At 40.6% G+C, this 21,009-nt stretch overlaps 2 protein-coding genes across 4 annotated transcripts in view; one reads left to right on the top strand and one right to left on the bottom strand.

The window, feature by feature from the left end:
- Window positions 1–544: 544 nt before the first annotated feature.
- Window positions 545–9,105, bottom strand: LOC139468577 (major facilitator superfamily domain-containing protein 6-like protein B). Of its 3 annotated transcripts, none has more exons than XM_071250640.1 (2): window positions 9,042–9,105; window positions 545–8,312 (listed from the first exon to the last, which is right to left on the bottom strand). In XM_071250640.1, exon 2 carries the CDS (start codon window positions 8,230–8,232, stop codon window positions 6,277–6,279), a length of 1,956 nt encoding a protein of 651 aa, XP_071106741.1. In that variant the 5' UTR covers window positions 8,233–8,312; window positions 9,042–9,105; the 3' UTR covers window positions 545–6,276. The 3 variants fall into 3 exon arrangements, with proteins under 3 accessions (XP_071106741.1, XP_071106740.1, XP_071106742.1); XM_071250639.1 differs by lacking the exon at window positions 9,042–9,105 and adding an exon at window positions 8,933–8,960; XM_071250641.1 differs by lacking the exon at window positions 9,042–9,105 and adding an exon at window positions 8,524–8,590.
- A 168-nt stretch (window positions 9,106–9,273) lies between these two features.
- The window catches only part of LOC139468576 (putative pyridoxal-dependent decarboxylase domain-containing protein 2), a 48,012-nt gene continuing 36,276 nt past the window's right edge, over window positions 9,274–21,009 (top strand). The window contains exons 1-6 of the mRNA XM_071250638.1: window positions 9,274–9,461; window positions 11,469–11,545; window positions 13,561–13,635; window positions 13,966–14,049; window positions 18,145–18,300; window positions 20,030–20,219. Coding sequence (XP_071106739.1) covers window positions 9,285–9,461; window positions 11,469–11,545; window positions 13,561–13,635; window positions 13,966–14,049; window positions 18,145–18,300; window positions 20,030–20,219 — 759 coding nt within the window. The 5' untranslated portion in view covers window positions 9,274–9,284. The remainder of the gene's footprint in view (window positions 9,462–11,468; window positions 11,546–13,560; window positions 13,636–13,965; window positions 14,050–18,144; window positions 18,301–20,029; window positions 20,220–21,009) is intronic.

Below are 21,009 nucleotides of genomic sequence, written 5' to 3'. Positions count from 1 at the left end.
TTATGTGTCTGTGGGTGTGCCTGTCTGTGTGCATCTGTGTATGTGTCTGTGTCTGTGTCTGTGTATGTCTCTGTAACAAACACATACAAAACCAGGCAGGTACATGGTATACCCATGAAATATTTCTATTGTCATGGAATGCTTGCAGACAAAACACTGTTTCAAGGTAACAGAAAAGAATTAACAAGAATATATGCCCAAACAAAAGACAACATAAAAACAGAGATTATCCAGACATAAATACATAAATAATTGGAGTAAATAATGTGTATGAAGACATACACCTGTCACTCAGGCAATAAAAAAACAGAGACAAAACAAATAGAATGTGTTAATATCAATAGCTTGTATATGTTGTATATTGGATTTCAATTGAACAAATAAGTTATACATAAGAAACAAGAAAAGTAAATACTTCATGATCTGACAACAATTTATACTACAACCTACAGTAAATCAAAGTAAATAAAGTTGACTTAACACTAATATTTACAATACACACATAAACTTGATAAAGATTTTCCTAAATGATTGTCAAGTAAATATGAAGAGAACTTATGAAAAAATATAACTTATTAGACTTTAACATGATGAACTGGTTCAATGTTTAACTAATAAAGCCTGACGTAAACATGAGGAACTGGTTCATTAATATATCTTATACAGTCTGACGTAAACATGAAGAACTAGTTCATTATTTTAACTAATAAAGTCTGACGTAAACATGAGGAACTGGTTCATTAATATAACTAATAAAGTCTGACGTAAACATGAGGAACTGGTTCATTATTTTAACTAATAAAGTCTGACGCCAACATGAGGAACTGTTTCAGTAACACAACTTTAAAGCCTGACCTAAACTAGACAAACTGGATCAGTAAACTAAGACACAAGCCTTAAGCTCAATATAACTGTTACTTTGTGAAATCTAAACAATACATATTGTCATGAAAGATTATTTACAACTTAACTGGCTGAAAATACTTCCCACAACCTCATACACTTACAATGATATAACTGTTATATTTTGATACACAAAACAATATTTTAAGTAATCATATAGTAAAATTATCACAAATCACATATAATTGCACTCACAATAATACATCTACTGGTCACATGGTACCATGTGATGCAGTTAGCTGGTAAACAATAAAGGTAAACACCATCAATTAATACTGACCATACAAAACTGAAAATGTCCCCAGCATCATGTACCAGGTACAGCGTTCATCCAGGAGGAGATTTCATACAAATTGATTACAAATAACATAAAATGTATAATTGGATGTGTGAGATTCTCAACAAGACACAAAGAATAATAAGAAATGTGTCTGTACTTGAAGAATGTGTACCAGCAGTTGTTTCATATGCATCGACAGTGACACAAAATGTTCAACTATCCACCAGCTACCAAAGATCAATTAACAAAAACAAACCATTCTGACTAATGATAACCATAAATATATGTTTCTATATCCATATTACAAAGTAAGACCAAAACAAACACGCCACATTTAATTTGTTAAGAGCTGATTGAAAAGCTGTTTCAAGGATAAATAATATGATGAATCCGATTATATGAAAATAAGGTTTGCATTAGGCTGCAGACAAATCTTATTTGATATTTGATGAGAATGTAAACATATATTTATTTTTCAGCACCAGAAACATAAACAAATGGTTGGTTTCAGAACAGCAATATATTTTCTGCAGCTAAATAATGACCTTATATGTAAACAATAAATACTTGAGATGTATCACATGGAGCATATTCAGTAGTTTTACTCACGGTCCTGAACGTTCCTACCCAGTGACATGGTATAAACACAAGCATCATTCTCCAGGACAATCATTTTCTCACCAATCTTTCAAAGTTTTCTAACACAAAAGGTAACCAAGTTTCAAAGACAAAAGCAAAGGCACATGTTTCATGGAGCATCTGTGACAGGATTATCTGTAGGAAAAGGGATGACAATACACACCAGCTGATGGACAGAGCAAGTTTGGTCCACAACAAAGCCATGGCTAATGCTCCATGTTAATGCAGATACCTACACAGAAAGGCTCTATGATGCCTGTTCTAGAATCAACGCTGCCCACAATTTAACATTAACACATGCAATGTATATCCAAAACATATTGCAACCTCTTTAATAACCATGCATTTTAAAAGAATAATTCATCATATAGATAAATATACACATGTTGGTTGGGTGTGACAGTGAATAATTTAGCCGGCTGAGGGAATGTTTACGAATATATAAACATGTATACAACAACACAAACGGTCGTGAGGAATTATGTCAAGAATGGTTGCATTCTTAATAAGTTTCAATAATCATCATGATAATCCAATATGTCCTGTTCCTTAACACTCTGGCTTAACAGACGCTACCACACTAACTATTTATAAAATAATCATAATACCTATTTTGCTGTTCATTGATGACATGTCAGTATTGAAAAGAAGCAAAACAAACATGAAATGATATTTCCATTGTATTATTGTCAGCCCAAGACAAGGGCCCACTCAGCTTACTCCACTACTCCAGTACATAATACCTCAGACATCAATGGAGTGCAATATTGCATGAAAGCATGTAAACCATGTCGTGTCACATCCCGCTGCATGTATAACATGACGTCCTTTTCTATAAAGACTAGTTCTTCTGTGCTTAACAGACATAAGTATACACTCTTATTTGAAGACAAAAGCACACAGATACCAACAGTTACATGAGGTTCATGCCTTCCATCAGTTTCTGTCCTAGCATGTGACAGTCACATACAGGAAGCTAGGTCCAGTGTTGGCGAGGAGAGTGCAGATCATAGATCTGGGTAATCAGGGTACAACTACACACTGACTCAGCCAGTGACAGTCACATACAGGAAGCTAGGTCCAGTGCTGGCAAGGAGAGTGCAGATCATAGCTCTGGGTAATAATGGTACAACTACACACTGACTCAGCCAGTGACAGTCACATACAGGAAGCTAGGTACAGTGCTGGCAAGGAGAGTGCAGATCATAGCTCTGGGTAATAAGGGTACAACTACTCGCTGACTCAGCCAGTGACAGTCACATACAGGAAGCTAGGTCCAGTGCTGGCAAGGAGAGTGCAGATCATAGATCTGGGTAATAAGGGTACAACTACACGCTGACTCAGCCAGTGACAGTCACATACAGGAAGCTAGGTCCAGTGCTGGCAAGGAGAGTGCAGATCATAGCTCTGGGTAATAAGGGTACAACTACTCGCTGACTCAGCCAGTGACAGTCACATACAGGAAGCTAGGTCCAGTGCTGGCAAGGAGAGTGCAGATCATAGATCTGGGTAATAAGGGTACAACTACACACTGACTCAGCCAGTGACAGTCACATACAGGAAGCTAGGTCCAGTGCTGGCAAGGAGAGTGCAGATCATAGCTCTGGGTAATAAGGGTACAACTACTCGCTGACTCAGCCAGTGACAGTCACATACAGGAAGCTAGGTCCAGTGCTGGCAAGGAGAGTGCAGATCATAGCTCTGGGTAATAAGGGTACAACTACTCGCTGACTCAGCCAGTGACAGTCACATACAGGAAGCTAGGTCCAGTGCTGGCAAGGAGAGTGCAGATCATAGATCTGGGTAATAAGGGTACAACTACACACTGACTCAGCCAGTGACAGTCACATACAGGAAGCTAGGTACAGTGCTGGCAAGGAGAGTGCAGATCATAGATCTGGGTAATAAGGGTACAACTACACACTGACTCAGCCAGTGACAGTCACATACAGGAAGCTAGGTACAGTGCTGGCAAGGAGAGTGCAGATCATAGATCTGGGTAATAAGGGTACAACTACACACTGACTCAGCCAGCTTCAAACACCCCCTGCAGGTTTTGTCCAGCTAATCATAACTTCACTATCAATAACATGGAACGGATTCAGGAGAGCTTTCTGTCCTTCAGTTTCCTATGGTAACTCGATGAACAACAAAAGATGCAATTCTGTCAATGGTAAATGACTACGCTGCTCCAAAACATGCAATTCTGTCCAATGGTAAATGATTGTATAGTGGCAAACAAAACAAGATGTAATTCTGTCCATGGGTAAATTATTGTATACTGCTAAACAAAACAAGATGCAATGCTGTCCAATGGTATATGATTGTATATTGCTAAACAAAATCCAGATGCAATTCTGTCCAAGAGTAAATTATTGTATACTGCTAAAGAAAACAAGATGCAATTCTGTCTAATGGTATATGATTGCATACTGCTAAACAAAACCCAGATGTAATTCTGTCCAATAGTAAATTATTGTATACTGCTTAACAAAACAAGATGCAATTCTGTCCAATGGTATATGATTGTATACTGCTAAACAAAACAAGATGCAAATCTGTCCAATGGTATATGATTGTTTACTTCTAAACAAAACCCAGATGCAATTCTGTCCAAGAGTAAATTATTGTATACTGCTAAACAAAACAAGATGCTATGCTATCCAAGAGTAAATTATTGTATATTGCTCAACAAAACAAGATGCAATGCTGTCCAATGGTAAATGATCATATACTGGTTATGGCAAGGGCAGCACATCGTAGTATTGTGGAGACATCAAAATACAAAAGCACATGATTTCTATTTCACAAGCAGCACAATCCATGTAGTATCAGGTCACATCATAAAGAAAGGCCACATACATTATATATGACATAAAATATTCATGTGAAAATATCTGATTCACAACCAGTGTTTGATAGAGAATAAATGATGTGTGATTTCAACTACCATGTCAATAAAATGTGGGCTTTGAGACTTTTGTAAACTCTCAGATGAAAATGGTTAATGCTTCACAATATAAAACATATTCCACAGCTTCCTGTAATCAGGTTTAAGTGGACATTTCAGTCTATTTCCTTTTTTTTAAAAATGAAAAAAAGCTCAAATAATCCAAGTCCATGGGTAATCAAATACTGTATTCCAGTATTTTACTCATCAACGAATATTTTATGAAGGCCTTTCCTAGGTGTATTGTACACAACTCTTTATTTGGTTACGTATAAGTTTGAACAACCCCACAACAACAAAAAAAAGAAGACACCGCCCACCCACACTATATTTTCAAAACCCATTGCCTGAGAACAAATTCTTTTATTTTTTTTAAAAATACTTCTTCAAACAGGACATACAACATGTACAACCCTTGTCCTTAAACAACCCGAATGTCCATGTTCTCTGTAACATACAAGAGAAACAAAAAGAACATAATTATTCAACAAAAAAAACAGCATCATCACCATGCAGTACTACCATGTGTACCCACCAACATTACTGACACACTACTGGCACAAACATTATATCTAAAACAAATTCTATAACAATTCTTATTACACAACGAATTGGAATTTCAATCACTTTAAATCAAATAACCTTTCCATGAAAATAATAGGGAGATTCAAAATACTTCAGCTGATTTTGAGAAACATATACATGTAGTACCTGACATGCATAAGCATGATAAGTATAAGTATTCCTATCCAACATGTTGAAAAATGTTCAAGTCTCTTCTTTCAAATACCAGTTGCCATGTTGCATTAGTTGGCATGGTTCAGGTGCCAGACACAAGGCACTAGCTGTGAACATGGTGAATAGTACAAACTGACTGGATACTCCTTCCAGTCACACATTCTCCTATCACATCAGAGACTTACTGAATGATGACATATGGTGTTTAACTGATGTACATGGTCAATGCTTTCATTTTCAGGTAAATAGTATGATGTAGGACTGGGACGGTTAACTCGGGTACTTGTGTCGGTTTGGTACTGAGTAGGACCCGGGTAAACACAGGACTACCTGGACCTGTGCCTAGTCACGTGATATATAGTTTAATGACAGAAATTACTCCATGGTTACACTACATGTCTCTAATACAGGCATTTCTTTATGACTTATATATGTTTGAATAAAGATAAAACTTTAGTCAACTTCAGTGTATGCATAACCAGATCATTTTCTACGTGTATCTACATTTTAACAGGAGTACAGTCAAACTATTCCCAAAAGGACATTTTGTACCGATCTCTAGAGACCTACAGTGGGTACCTGGGTAGTAAATTTAGACTCGTCCCAGCCCTAGTATGATGCCATATTTCTTGCAAATTCTCTATTCCAAAATGAACTGATATGACTCCATTTATATAAATTCTGCAAACATGTTACCATGGTTACAGTAATAGTTAAAAAAAATACAAAAAAAATACTTAAAATGTTGATAAATGCCAGAAATATTTTACTGGTCCTTGAGAGCCATCTCGAGCCAGTCGTCAGCATCTCCATCCGAATCATCAGCATCTTCTGTTCGGAGAAGACGCACATACCTTATCTTCTCCTTCTTTGGAAGACAGAGAGAAATGACCAGGTACACCAATGCCCAAATCCCAGTGAGAATACTTCCTGTCCAGTACAACACAGAGATACCAAACAAATCATACAATATGCCTGAAAACACACTTCCAGCTGAAAACCCAACACCAAAGTATACAGACGATAGGATGGATCGGATACTCCGGTCAACAGCAGGACCGACATTGAAATCATCATAGCTGAGAATAGCATACCACATCGCAGTGTGGGTGAACGCATGCAATAATTCAGCTGGAAGTACTGCCCATGGCACCCACAAGAAGGAATAATATAGCGTACGAGTAGTCATTGCCAGGAGGGAAAGTGTCACAACTCCAGCGTTTCCGATTTTATTCACCAATTTACCGCTAAACATGAGCATTGGGATTTCAACAAAGGCACCAATAGTGACACATAATCCCATGTTGACTTCCTTTCCTCCTCGGTCCTGGATGAGCCAGAAGAGGTAGTTGTGTACCGAAGCATAGGTACCTCCCATGATGAGCAGAGTGACTACATATAGGAAGCCACGGCAGTCACAGCAGATTATCTGCAGTCCTCTCACAACCTTACTCTTGGTCCTCTTCTTCTCAGGAGGTGGCACCGGGTAGAAGAACGCAATCAGGAATGTCAGTCCAATGAAAACACCAAACACATAGAAGTGGATGAGAAAATGATGGATGTCGTATGGCAGCAAGCAATTTGAGTAATCAACAGCCAGGGACACAATGAGCGGGAAAATTGTGAATGCGATTGACCCTGATAGTCTCTGTTTCCCATACTTCTCGAGATCATCCACTCTGTCCAGGAAGTCGAACCAGGAATCATCAGCCACTTTCTCCACAGGGGAACACATGAACTCCCCCAGCATCACGACCACCAGGACGATGAGGAACACCTCCATCTTCCTCTCCTCAATCTCAGTCACTAGATTCGTCATCTTGTCCCTTAAGGAGTTCCATGTCTCATGGATGTCTCTGGTGTCCCTGTGGCTTACTTTGTGGCTGCTTTTACCGTCAGACTTCATCAGTTTCGGCCAAAGGTCATTAAACACAGCCTGTGATAACCCTGTGTCTGGGTAGTGTGTGGTAATCAATACAAATGCCTCCTCAGCAGTGACTTTATTGTCCTTAATATCCTTTATAGAGTATCCTATTTGTTTCAACATTTTTTTAACAAGACCAACGATTTCTGCATCTGTTTCGTTAACTGACTTATCCCGATCAGAGACAGGTGAACCAGTAGCTGATGGCTCTTTTCCTTTGACAGTTGTTGGTGGTGGAAGAGTCGTAGATGAGCGGGTAATTTTTGTTGTGGTGGTCAGTATTGTTGTAGGAGTTGCTTTAGTTGTAGTTGTAGTTACATTGGTTACTCCTTTACCCAAAGCTGATGCAGTAGTTAGTTTATCAGCTACTGAGTCATCCTTCACAGCATTTTCAATATGCTTACTGACTGGTGGGTGTGTTGCCATGGCTGTACTAACATATGACTGACTAGTGTTTCCACCATGTCCATTCCTGGGTGTCGGACACATAGTCTTTGCATTTTTTAGATGACTGAACACAAGTGACAGTGAGAGATATGTTGCTGCCATGATGAACAGAGAGAACATGAGAACAGTTCTCCTTTTGTTGTAAGCTATTGCACACTTGGACCATAACGGTGCCCACACAAACCCTGTTACAGTCTTAGCAGCCATGATAATGCCTGTTTCTGTGGCAGACAGGCCAATCAGACGGCAAAAGATTGTCAGAAAAGGTATGAGTGACGCCTTAGCTGCTGAAAAACAGAAGTGGAATATGTTGCACACCAGAACAGATCTTGTTAAGTTGACAGTCTCCATCTTTGTTTTTGATTATTCACTTTTGCAGTGTGAGGTATTCGTGGGCTAGGTATGGCTGGTTCGAAAAGGGAGAATATTACCTGAAAGAGAAGAAGGTGATATTCAAAAAACATGTTGTATGTAAATATACAACCTCCATTTTGATTCACTCTTTTTCAACAAGTCAGCTTATTCTTTCCTGAATCAGTAAATGTTTCTTATAAAATGTTCACAAACCCTCAACCATTGGTTAAGTTTTGATGTAAACTAAAAGAATAAAGAAACTGGTTTGGTTCATAATGCATATGTCACCTTGCGAATAATTATTCCAGTTCTCTTTGATGACTCATCCTGCTACAGTTAACGTGGTTAATTCAGGATGCATGCAAGAAAACCAGTAAAATAAAACCAAAAAATAATCAGTAAGTGATGGAAATACGGAAATGTTCTGTTCAGTGATCATGGACAAATGAGTTCAGTTGGACCAGCATTAGATCTATTTGGTAACATTCTGAGACACCAATGATTTTAAATACATCAAAATATTAGTCTAGTCACTAACGCCAACAAAAACCTTTCAATGAGTAAACCAAAATAATATCCGTACAGGACAAATGAAAACATCACAGCAATACCAGAGTTGTGTACGGAATGTTTTTGTAACAAAATGGCAACAGAATCTGACAAATTAGGGTGTAAAAACTGAATATTTCAAGTCTACCTCTGTACCGCTACCTGTTGATTCTCACAAGTTAACAGATGTGGAAATGTCGTAAAAGGATTAAATACATTCTACAAAATAAGACCTAACAAAATTTAATCACGTATACCTGTTTCAATCTTGGCATTACTTCCGTATCACTATGTGATACATATAGACTTTACATATGCGATATATCCATTTACGACTGTTATGCTTACAACATTTCAGAACAATTTACGATTCTCTCCCACCAAGCTCCAATACAGTGTTTTTCAATGCCACCACGTTGCACTCGCCTAAGGAAACGATCCGCGGCCGGAAACGACGCATCTCTGTTAGGAGCTTGTGTGCCAGCGTGTAATAACTTGCAATGGCCGATTCGTCATCTGCAACTGAGAATTCCAAGGTACAACAGGCTCCTGACAGCAAGACAACTGGCGTGCCAACGATGGAAAGAGGTGCAGTGGCCGTAGAAAAAGTTAAACCGAAAGGCATCCTCGACCAACTCGATGAAACTACAAGACAAGCTGAAAGGAAATTCCAGGGTGTAAGGATCCATTAATGTTCTTCTGCTAATGCGATCTGTCTCAGTGTTTGGGTATCTTGTTGCTATATCTACAGGTGTTGTATTCTCTAATTTTCAGCGTGTTATGTATCATTGACTGAATACTATGAATTCATCCATTTGTAGTTTGCATTGTCTAGTACGCGTTTCATCCAATGCATTTCATACATGTATTGATGTACCAGGAAATAGTCAATAGATTATCTGAGCTGGTCTTTTGAACTTTGATTTTATTCTTCATTTTTAATTTTACCACCTACATCTTAGAATCCATTTTAATTAGATCTTTTATGTAATGTTTGACATGGGGTGACTTACCATCACAACCAGATCAACAACCTAAGGCATGAATAGCAAACACTTTAATCACCACACCAACATCATACTTAACTACAAATGCAAAGCTACTGATCTTACTTATAAGTTTCCAATTACTTTCAAATATTGATCAGTTTACCCACTAATAGTGACAAGATTAATTGGCCAACCATAAGTATGATACAATAACATATTACCATTATTACAACAATTATAAATGTTTAACAATGAGTAAGTCATATGTTTCTTTCAATTTCAAATATTTGACTTTTCATTAAACATTTACATGATGAAATGACGTAAACAACATACTGATAGTATAATGACAAGATAAGAAATTCTCATTGACTTAACACATCATGTATACTACATGACTAACAACATGAACAAATAACAGAAAACATAAACATTAATATAATAACACAAATGATAATTTCAAATGACAATCATGATCACTGGTTAATGATGTCATAATGACATGTACAAATCACTAATACATGATATCAGCAGCAGCAATCCATCTGTACAGAAATCATATATTCTTGACTCTTTACAAAATCTTCAATAGATTTAGCAATGCTAGTGTTAATATACAGACTATTATCTACACTTACTACTACAATTGGTCAGAACAAATTTACTACTGTTAGACTTGAGCTTTGGACAAGTGTATTATTGTGGATGGAGTTGGAAACTGCACCACAACAAGCCACTCCATGCAATGTTTTACATTAGGCATGAAAGTCATGGTGTCATTGTCATCACAATAATGTTAACCGTTAAAGATTTACTACATTTAGGGGCCCCATGGTCAAATAATAAGGCAGCAAATCTCGAGTACCCCTATAAATTTCAAACAATGATACATGTGTCAAAAACCTTGTCAGGATTGCGGTTTAGAATAACTTCCTGGCAACCTGGCCTTACCTTGGCGACTAGTTATTTTGGGTGGTCAGACGTGGTGACTTTGTTGATTGCACATCATCATACCCTTGAACTGAGGCATGATATCTCTGTAGACCAGGGACCCGTTCCACAAAGAGATCTTAGCGCTACGACTGTCATAAGCCTATGTTAAAGTATGGGAGTTACGATCATCTTACCGTTAAGATCGCTTTGTGGAACAGGGCCCTGCACTATAAAACTGACATTAGTCCGCACTAGTACAAACAGCTAAACACATGCATACACGTCTCCGTTTAAGTGCAAACATCTGGAACACGAAATAATACACCATTTCACCTCACCTGTTGTCAATCATCAGGACACCAAGTCATGTCTTACCAACATATGCCATGGTATAAACTTTTTGTCTTCAGAGTTGTTCCGATTTATTGAGGAATGTTTCATTTAATGTTCAAAGTCTATATATTTTTATTGTCTTAGTTTAGTTCATTTTGATAATAATAAAAATGAGTATACTATGATAAAGACTAAAAACTTTCATGACAAACAAAAGGTTTCAGCCATGTTGCTGTTGCATGTTGTCCTGGAGGCTGTGTTTTTGAAATATCATTTAAGAGTTTTGCTGTTACATTTATCATGTTTATTATGACTTTCAACACATACAAGGAGGATGCAAAGAATAAATGCTCCAGATATAGGATTGTAATATTGTCACACACAGGGGATCATCAGATGTTGTATTCATTATATGTTGGTTCTCTTCAGGGTTTCCTGACCCCCATGCTGGCAGAACTAGAGAAAAATGTGGCGAAGAGTAATGAAGTCCTGGATAAGATCAACCAGTAAGTACATCAGAATTGTAGGCATTTATAGCATCATCGGCCACGAGAAGACAACCGTTTTTTGAAATTTGGGAAATAATTGCAATAACAATGTTACTATAAAGCATTCATGTTTATTGTATTCATATATTAATAACATGAATGTGTGTTGTTTGTTTATCATGTATTTGTAACTCCCTGACCCATAACAAAATGTGAAGTCATATGTTTTGTGACTTCTATTTTGTCTTCAGTCAGTTGTCCTGTTTGGTTGACATGTAAAATAAGCCTTGTTTGCCCACATTACATTAAAGACCTGACGATGGTGATTTCCTGATTAAGATAGTGCTGTTCACATCCCCCAGGCTAGTTTCAACACGACTGCTTAATGATGCTCTAAGCCTGAAGGTCTTTCTTACTTGCTGTTAACCTGACTCACACAAAGACTTGATATCTGTTCATTATTCGTCCCTAGGCTATATTTGCTGCAAGCTGCTACCATGCCGTGATAGGGACATTGATAACAATATTTCTTGCTGAAAGTTAGCAGATTTCTGAAGAAATAACCAGATATTGAGTAATATTTTCATAATCAGAATAATCTTTAAGAATATAGATCTACTACTACATTGCAAAGACCAATTAAGACATGCCCAAAATAGTACCCTGATTGGATTTATGAGACTTGATGAAGGACTGGAAAAATAGTATGTATACAGGAGAGTGTTTTGGGTTGCTTGCTATAAGGTACGAATAAGTCTAGAGGATGCATTACCATATGAAGCATTGTGTAACAGGTAAGGCTGTTACGATTCACTCTCATATTCGGTGAATCGAACCATAACCATTCATGAATTGAATTTGTTAATCATGGCCACTCAAATTGAATATTTATGAATATGCAAGCATGTACATTTACATAAAAATACCCATAAGAACATATTATAGGTATAGATTTCTTCAAAAGACAATACTCTTATACTATTTAATTTGACAGTATTGTGGTCACTAGTCATTGTCGCATTTGAGCAGATACTAGTACCTGGATAAGTGCAGTATATAAGTGTATAATATATTAATAATTAACAAACCATTACAAGCATTTTGATATGGTGTACAATCACTATCATCATATAACCTTATCTTTATATGTAATCTGTAAGTAATCAATTGACATGATTAAGGCATTTTCAAAGTAATATAATCATGAAAAGAAGCATGCCACTAATATCGTTATGGTCAAAGTCTCTTACTTCTTATATTAATCTACTTTTCGGTTAATTTAACCCATGTTGTTTTGTAGAATCAGAGACCGGTCATTTATTATAAGGGGGATAGGTCGGAGGGGATGAGGGGAGGGTCACCCCAAATTATAATGGGAAGGTCATGAAATAATACACACATATTTTGGGAGCGTTATGTAGAAGTGGACCTTTTACAATAAAATATTGAGTGCTTTTGCATTTTGTCTGTTCAGGGAGGGTCATAAAAAAATATCTGAATATATGACAAGCGTTAGGGGAAGTTCATTATATTCAGTACATCAGCATGTGGTCAGTGCATCATTAAGCTGTGAACAGCCTTCTTTTACCCAGTAATAAATGACCTGTCCCTTAACCAGTTTTGCTTCAGTTATCATTTTCCAGTAAATCATATTTGATATTTATATTGTTTGTATGTTATATTATTTGTTGTGTTGTTCAATATTTTTATACTGATACAACTCATTGAAATTTCCCTCTTCACTTTGATCATTTGACGTAGAACCCCAAACTGCCTCTTCTACCTTTTGGAAACCCCTTGCTCTTGGGTATCAATCTGGAGTTATCTGTCCTTGATCCCTCACTTTCTTTCTAATTGGAAATTACAATGTGTTGTGTCAGGATAAGTAGCTAATATCATGAATATCTGGTTTGATTCTTGAAAAAAACTTCTTTTTTCGAGTAGTCACATCACAAGTTTTTCTCCTTCATATATTTTATTATTGTTCTTCTGAAAGCTGCAATACATTCACAGCCTGATGTTTGTTATTTCAGAGGTATGGAAGCCGAGAGACAGGAGAGGCTGAAGGCCAGGCTGACATCTCACATTCCAGAGGCAATGAAGGGAGGGTAGGTCATGTCTTAGTATATGCAGGAAACAAAAGTTACAGCACTGATCCAGAGGAAGGGGTGGGGTGTGTGGGGGGAGATACACGATAGCTGTGTAAGTACTGCTAAACAAGTCTGTGTGAACATTTAACAGGTGACTGCAGTGGAGTGTGATGAGGTGCCTCGTCATCTGGCACAAGCAAACCTTCCACCCCTGCTGTTATTATCGACTGCATTGATATCTACATTTTTGGTGCATAGTTTAATACCAGTACCAATAATTGTAGCATTGAGGGTTCTAATATTTTGATTTACCACTGGAATTCATTTTGTTCTTCTTTCTTCTTTTAGTGGACAGAAAATAGAGGATGTTTTAAGAGCAATTGAAGAACTGATCCTGTATGGAGATTCTGATACAGAGACGGTGAAAGACAGGTGAGTCTCACCATCGGCAGGGCCAGATAGAGTGAGTTTGGTTTTACGTCGCTTTTAGCAATATGACGGCGAGGGACACTAGAAATGGGCTTCGCATATTGTACCCATGTGGGGAATCGAACCGGATCTTCGACGTAACGAGCAAATGCTTTAACCACAAGGCCCCCTCCCCCAGGCCAGATAGAGTTGAGTGGGGAACAGTATCTGTGTGAACCAAAAGTTGGAACAGGAACCATCTCAAGTCGGAGCATGGATTCTACACCACTGTCCCCTACACCCAGTTGTACACCCACGCTGTACTTGTACTCCCACGCTGTACTTGTACTCCCACGCTGTACTTGTACTCCCACGCTGTACTTGTACACCCACGCTGTACTTGTACTCCCACGCTGTACTTGTACACCCACGCTGTACTTGTACTCCCACGCTGTACTTGTACTCCCACTCTGTACTTGTACTCCCACGCTGTACTTGTACACCCACGCTGTACTTGTACTCCCACGCTGTACTTGTACTCCCACGCTGTACTTGTACTCCCACGCTGTACTTGTACTCCCACGCTGTACTTGTACACCCACGCTGTACTTGTACACCCACGCTGTACTTGTACTCCCATGCTGTACTTGTACTCCCACGCTGTACTTGTACTCCCACGCTGTACTTGTACTCCCACGCTGTACTTGTACTCCCACGCTGTACTTGTACTCCCACGCTGTACTTGTACTCCCACGCTGTACTTGTACACCCACGCTGTACTTGTACTCCCATGCTGTACTTGTACTCCCACGCTGTACTTGTACTCCCACGCTGTACTTGTACACCCACGCTGTACTTGTACACCCACGCTGTACTTGTACTCCCACTCTGTACTTGTACTCCCACGCTGTACTTGTACACCCACGCTGTACTTGTACTCCCATGCTGTACTTGTACTCCCACGCTGTACTTGTACACCCACGCTGTACTTGTACTCCCATGCTGTACTTGTACTCCCACGCTGTACTTGTACTCCCCCACTGTACTTGTACACCCACTCTGTACTTGTACTCCCACGCTGTACTTGTACTCCCACGCTGTACTTGTACTCCCACGCTGTACTTGTACACCCACGCTGTACTTGTACACCCACGCTGTACTTGTACTCCCACTCTGTACTTGTACTCCCACGCTGTACTTGTAAACCCACGCTGTACTTGTACTCCCATGCTGTACTTGTACTCCCACGCTGTACTTGTACTCCCATGCTGTACTTGTACTCCCACGCTGTACTTGTACACCCACGCTGTACTTGTACTCCCACGCTGTACTTGTACTCCCACGCTGTACTTGTACACCCACGCTGTACTTGTACTCCCACGCTGTACTTGTACACCCACGCTGTACTTGTACACCCACGCTGTACTTGTACACCCACGCTGTACTTGTACACCCACGCTGTACTTGTACACCCACGCTGTACTTGTACTCCCACGCTGTACTTGTACACCCACGCTGTACTTGTACACCCACGCTGTACTTGTACTCCCACGCTGTACTTGTACACCCATGCTGTACTTGTACACCCACGCTGTACTTGTACTCCCACGCTGTACTTGTACTCCCACGCTGTACTTGTACTCCCACGCTGTACTTGTACTCCCATGCTGTACTTGTACTCCCACGCTGTACTTGTACACCCACTCTGTACTTGTACTCCCACGCTGTACTTGTACACCCACTCTGTACTTGTACTCCCACACTGTACTTGTACTCCCACGCTGTACTTGTACACCCACGCTGTACTTGTACTCCCACGCTGTACTTGTACTCCCACGCTGTACTTGTACTCCCACGCTGTACTTGTACACCCACGCTGTACTTGTACTCCCACGCTGTACTTGTACTCCCACGCTGTACTTGTACTCCCACGCTGTACTTGTACACCCACGCTGTACTTGTACTCCCACGCTGTACTTGTACTCCCACGCTGTACTTGTACACCCACTCTGTACTTGTACTCCCACACTGTACTTGTACTCCCACGCTGTACTTGTACACCCACGCTGTACTTGTACTCCCACGCTGTACTTGTACTCCCACGCTGTACTTGTACTCCCACGCTGTACTTGTACTCTCACTCTGTAATTGTACACCCACGCTGTACTTGTACACCCACGCTGTACTTGTACTCCCACGCTGTACTTGTACTCCCACGCTGTACTTGTACTCCCACGCTGTACTTGTACTCCCACGCTGTACTTGTACACCCACGCTGTACTTGTACTCCCACGCTGTACTTGTACTCCCACGCTGTACTTGTACACCCACGCTGTACTTGTACACCCACGCTGTACTTGTACTCCCACGCTGTACTTGTACTCCCACGCTGTACTTGTACTCCCACGCTGTACTTGTACTCCCACGCTGTACTTGTACACCCACGCTGTACTTGTACTCCCACGCTGTACTTGTACTCCCACGCTGTACTTGTACACCCACGCTGTACTTGTACTCCCACGCTGTACTTGTACTCCCACGCTGTACTTGTACTCCCACGCTGTACTTGTACACCCACGCTGTACTTGTACTCCCACGCTGTACTTGTACTCCCACGCTGTACTTGTACACCCACGCTGTACTTGTACTCCCACGCTGTACTTGCTATGTCAGCAGTAATCAGTCTGCATGGCATTTGTTCCATCCAGGGTAAATGTATCATGGAAAAGTTTGCCTCATAACAACTGTTCAATGGGAATAATTACTCTAGAGGAAAATACTACAAAGGAACATTTTCATTAGAGGTACAGATACTCTTTGACCACTGTACCTAGTAATATAGTTCTGTAAAAGATATTTGTGAGATGCAAAGTGAATTGAGATGAAATAGTTAATTGTAGTCTTTGATCGGCATTTAGAAGTTGGAAGAATTGAATGCATGACGCTTTTTGTGTTGATAAAACAACTTCTTATATTTTTTGTAATGAAGTTTCAGAGGTGAAAACTGTTTTCACCCGATGAAAAGTCAAGCAGTAGCCTGGAAGTGTTGAACAAAGAATGAAAGAAGTTTTTATCCCCCCAAAGTGTATTCATAGTTAATTGTAGCTCTCCCACAGTTCTAGATCTAGTCTGTGTGTACAGTTAGCATAGTTAAGGAATTTTACTCCACATTTTGAGGCAAAGAATCTCAATTTATTATGTACAGCTTTGTTTGACAGGTATACTGCAATGTTACCTGCTAATAATTTTAATCATGCCATTTACAGTTACATAGATGTATGTATTAAGGAATCAGTTCTGTGTATTAAAGTTAGTTTTGTATCGATGAAGTTGTAAATAGTGGTTATAACATGGGTGTATGTAATCCTGATCTTTGAAAATGAGTGTCTGAATGGTTTTATTTGCAAAGTGAAGTTTCGTAAAATCACTATGACACAGACTCAAGGCGAAGTTTCATAAAATCACTATGTAGTATTCAGATATAAATTTGATCTCTTTGTTGCCCACACATGTTGTTGGTTGTGTGTTGTATATATAACTGCATGGAAAACAACAATGATAGTTCTACATACAAAAACGCTGTAGTTAATGTGTAATACTTGTGACTGGCTTTGTATACAGATGTTGACATGTGCTGTGTATATGGATGTTGACATATGCTGTGTATATGGATGTTGACATGTGCTGTATATATGGATGTTGACATGTGCTGTATATATGGATGTTGACATGTGCTGTGTATATGGATGTTGACATGTGCTGTGTATATGGATGTTGACATATGCTGTGTTTATGGATGTCGACATGTGCTGTGTTTATGGATGTTGACATGTGCTGTGTATATGGATGTTGACATGTGCTGTGTTTATGGATGTTGACATGTGCTGTGTATATGGATGTTGACATGTGCTGTGTATATGGATGTTGACATATGCTGTGTTTATGGATGTTGACATGTGCTGTGTTTATGGATGTTGACATGTGCTGTGTATATGGATGTTGACATGTGCTGTGTTTATGGATGTTGACATGTGCTGTGCATATGGATGTTGACATGTGCTGTGTATATGGATGTTGACATGTGCTGTGTTTATGGATGTTGACATGCCTGTTGTCCAGGGAGGTGCTTCTACAGAAGCTGGACGATCACGGCCAGGTGGCTGTCATGGCCCACAGTTTGGCTGCATATGTCTCAACACTGGACGAGGAACATCTGAAGAAGTTCACAGCCAGGATCACTTCCGACTGCCAGCTATGGCTGTCCAGACTCTTCAGGTACCTAACAGACATGGTCATACCAGGGTCCAGTCAAAGCCAGGGTCCCGTCAAACCAGGGTCCAGTCAAATCAGGGTCCCGTCATACCAGGGTCCTGTCAAACCAGGGTCCCGTCATACCAGGGTCTCGTCATACCAGGGTCCCGTCATACCAGGGTCCCGTCAAATCAGGGTCCCGTCATACCAGGGTCCCGTCATACCAGGGTCCCGTAATACCAGGGTCCCGTAATACCAGGGTCCTGTCAAATCAGGGTCCCGTCATACCAGGGTCCGGTCAAACCAGGGTCCCGTCATACCAGGGTCCGGTCATACCAGGGTCCGGTCAAACCAGGGTCCGGTCATACCAGGGTCCCGTCATACCAGGGTCCAGTCAAACCAGGGTCCCGTCATACCAGGGTCCGGTCATACCAGGGTCCCGTCATACCAGGGTCCCGTCAAACCAGGGTCCCGTCATACCAGGGTCCCGTCAAACCAGGGTCCCGTCAAACCAGGGTCCCGTCATACCAGGGTCCCGTCATACCAGGGTCCAGTCAAAACCAGGGTCCCATCATACCAGGGTCCAATCAAAACAGGTTCCAGTCAAATCAGTGTCCGGTCAAACCAGGGTCCCATCATACCAGGGTCCGGTCATACCAGGGTCCAGTCAAACCAGGGTCCCGTCATACCAGGGTCCAGTCAAACCAGGGTCCAATCAAACCAGGGTCCCGTTATACCAGGGTCCAGCCAAACGTGTCCCGTCATACCAGGGTCCCGTCAAACCAGGGTCCCGTCAAACCAGGGTCCCGTCATACCAGGGTCCCGTCATACCAGGGTCCAGTCAAACCAGGGTCCCGTCATACCAGGGTCCAGTCAAACCAGGGTCCCGTCATACCAGGGTCCAGTCAAACCAGGGTCCAATCAAACCAGGGTCCCGTTATACCAGGGTCCAGCCAAACGTGTCCCGTCATACCAGGGTCCCGTCAAACCAGGGTCCCGTCAAACCAGGGTCCCGTCATACCAGGGTCCCATCATACCAGGGTCCAGTCAAACCAGGGTCCCGTCAAACCAGGGTCCCGTCAAACCAGGGTCCCGTCATACCAGGGTCCCGTCAAAACCAGGGTCCCGTCATACCAGGGTCCAATCAAACCAGGGTCCAGTCAAATCAGTGTCCGGGCAAACCAGGGTCCCGTCATACCAGGGTCCGGTCATACCAGGGTCCCGTCATACCAGGGTCCAGTCAAACCAGGGTCCCGTCATACCAGGGTCCAGTCAAACCAGGGTCCAATCAAACCAGGGTCCCGTTATACCAGGGTCCAGCCAAACCAGGGTCCGGTCATACCAGGGTCCCGTCATACCAGGGTCCGGTCAAACCAGGGTCCGGACATTGACTGTAAATGACTGATACTCATCATGTGTGTACATGCAGTAGATGTAGCTTGGAGGCTGCTTTGTGAAAACAAGTCAAGCAGATGGCAAATTCATTTACTTACCTGGCATGTTTCCTATCAATTTGAGTTTTCTGACTTCAGTGATGTGGCCAAGTTCTTATGTCAGAGCAATGAAAAAACTCTTCATTAAGAAAGCAGTTTTTAAATGTGAATACAGCTTATAAGATTTGAGTATGTCATTTGTATTCTTTTGAATATTGTAACAAGTACAGAATATTAGAGTGCAGCATGATTTTCTTTTTTGAAGATTTCAAAAATGCCATAACTATTTATACTTACACTAGCGTGTTTATTTGTATTAGATTTGAAGATTCGTCAGTGGTGTACCATGAAGATCCACGAGATGGTCTTGTCAAGATATGTCGCCTGGCTCTCTATCAGAAATACCCCAAGTATGCTACTGAAGGGTTCGAGGCACTGTACTCTCGGCCCCCTGTCATCTACATCAGTGCTGCGTCGCGACCTGGCCTCGGACATTACCTGTGTCTACAGGTGAGACATTCTAAAAGTTACAAAAAAATCAATAATCCCACGTTCTGTCATTGCAGGAGGAGTACATATTTAGTGTGATGCATTACCTGGTTGGCTGTACTTTAACACTCTATAGCTTCAACTAGTTGGAAAATAGCATTCTGCAGACAAAGGGGAGATAATTCAAGCAATGGTGTTAGTGAGTGAGTTTGGTTTAACGCCGCTTTTAACAGTATTCCAGTTATATCACGGCGTGTCAGCTTAATTTGGGAGGAAAGCCCGAAGTGATGCAGGTCTCAGTCATTTACCACTTCGGTGAAACCCAGGAGCACGGGCATGGTGGATTAAATGGTGGACACAATCATTGATTTCTGGCATGCCCAAGGACAGCAACTCTGCACATCGAAATGAGGCACTTTAGACAACCTTTAAGTAAAGGAAAAAACTATAACCTGTGTTCAATTCAGGGGTGCAGGTCTTCTGTTTACTGTGGCACTGATAGTTATAATTATTGGTTATCATGATATCATTTATGCCGTTACTGTACCTAATGTCCAGTTAGACAATACCACATGCAGCTAGATGTAAATGGGCCTCAAGATGTACCCCAAAACTACATCCACTAATACTACCTGAGATCAAGTTCCGTTGTTATTGTTTGTAAATTTTCTTCCTTCCTTTTATGAAACAATAGATCCTCTTTGAGGTAGTGTTCCCTGTTTTCTGCCATAGAATATTACTTGACAGTGATTTAATTTTTTTAGATATGTCTTTGAAAATAATGTTCATGCTCAGTCAGTTATTTTGATAG

This window comes from Haliotis cracherodii, unplaced genomic scaffold, assembly GCF_022045235.1.
Source record: "Haliotis cracherodii isolate W230 unplaced genomic scaffold, xgHalCrac1.p SCAF_2, whole genome shotgun sequence".
Taxonomy (NCBI): domain Eukaryota; kingdom Metazoa; phylum Mollusca; class Gastropoda; order Lepetellida; family Haliotidae; genus Haliotis; species Haliotis cracherodii.
The sequence above is the reverse complement of the archived record's forward strand: the minus strand, read 5'-3'. Positions and strand labels throughout refer to the sequence as shown.